This window comes from Humulus lupulus, chromosome 7 (assembly GCF_963169125.1).
Source record: "Humulus lupulus chromosome 7, drHumLupu1.1, whole genome shotgun sequence".
NCBI lineage: Eukaryota > Viridiplantae > Streptophyta > Magnoliopsida > Rosales > Cannabaceae > Humulus > Humulus lupulus.
Window position 1 is genome coordinate 38,747,539 of NC_084799.1, and position 1,370 is coordinate 38,748,908.

Here is a 1,370-nt window from a genome sequence, read left to right on the forward strand (position 1 = left end):
AATAAAAAAATAAAAAACCGTTAAAACCAATAATTTCCGTTATCTACACAATTTTTATATAGACGAGATATATTTAAGAGTAATGGGTGAAAATGACATTTTTTTTTTAATTTATTTTGAATTCTGGCCTAGTTTTGATAATTTTTTGCAAAATGATAGTTACGTCGGGTCTCAGCGTTGCGCTTGTCTCTTGAGGTTGGCCAAGCCTTGCGATGATAGTTTGTACGCGTATTTGACCAACATGGATGGTGATGATTGCGATGTCTACAAAGTCTTGGATTGGGATTCGCTTGTCATATTTCCCAAATCCGCCGCTTTCACGCAGGGTGCCCAAGACAAATATCTCAGCTTCCTTGGCGACAACCATCTGCAGATCGCCATGAACGATAGCGCCAACGAGAACGTAGCAAATGAGATCTTCATCTTCGGTGATGATTATGTTCGCATAAAGAACCTTTCCACCAACAAGTTCTGGAGGCGTGGCTCCAATAACTGGATCATGGCTGATTCTTCTGACACCACTGGTAGCAACTCTGACACATCATTCTGGCCCGTCAAAGTTGAGACAACATTGTGCCCCTACGCAATTTGGGGAACAACTACTTCTACAAGAGGTTTACTGATCAAGGCTATACAGAGTGTCTCAACGCTTGCGTTCCCAGCATCACCTATGAAGCAAAGATGGGAGTGGTGGAGAGCGTCATCTCAAGGAGTATTTATGGCATTGATTTTGGCCCACAGGAAGGCAGGATCTATAATGTCAAAGTCCTCAAGAAGGGTCATGCAGTGGCCGAAAATCTTGAGGATGTAGAGAACACTATAACCCTCACATTTTCCTACAAGAATTCAAGCTCGAGTACCATCGCCGGCAACATTTCCCTCAAGTTAGGCGTCACAACATCTGTCGAAGTTGATGTAGTTCCATTTGTTGCTAAAGGAAAGGTCAAAATTTCAGCTGAGGTTACTGGGACAGTTGAGTGGGCAACTACTCAGACAGTCGAAACTTTAACCGAGTCTACATACACCGTTAAAGTCCCTCCTAGGACTAGAATAATAATCACTCTTGTAGCGACACAAGGTGTGATGTTCCATTCTCTTATACTCGACGTGAAATTCTCCATGATGGGAGTGTCATCATCCCCAACCTGAATGATGGGATTTACACAAGGGTCAATACGTTCAACATGGATTTCCAAAGCCAAGAGGAAAAGCTACATGGAGATTATAATCAATCAATTAAACGTTCCATTACACAATATTGATTTATTCAAACATTGGTCAATATCCACATCAACCCTAGATTGCATTGCAAGCAATATTGATTCCAAGTGTGCCTTTTCCATTCCAATAAATAATTAAGCTCATGCATG

The 1,370-nt window shown here is 41.5% G+C and overlaps 1 protein-coding gene across 1 annotated transcript; it reads left to right on the forward strand.

Moving 5' to 3' along the window:
• The first annotated feature begins 241 nt into the window (after window positions 1-241).
• LOC133791605 (uncharacterized) lies at window positions 242-1,149 on the forward strand. The gene is made up of 2 exons (XM_062229526.1): window positions 242-640; window positions 742-1,149. The coding sequence occupies exons 1-2, from the start codon at window positions 242-244 to the stop codon at window positions 1,147-1,149; spliced, it is 807 nt and encodes a 268-aa protein (XP_062085510.1).
• Window positions 1,150-1,370: the final 221 nt, after the last annotated feature.

Coding starts and splice junctions, on each gene's coding strand:
- LOC133791605 (XM_062229526.1), top strand. CDS start 242: ATGGATGGTGATGATTGCGATGTCTACAAAGTCTTGGATTGGGATTCG. Junction 641..741: donor TGATCAAGGCTATACAGAGT/GTCTCAACGCTT, acceptor TTTGGCCCACAG/GAAGGCAGGATCTATAATGT.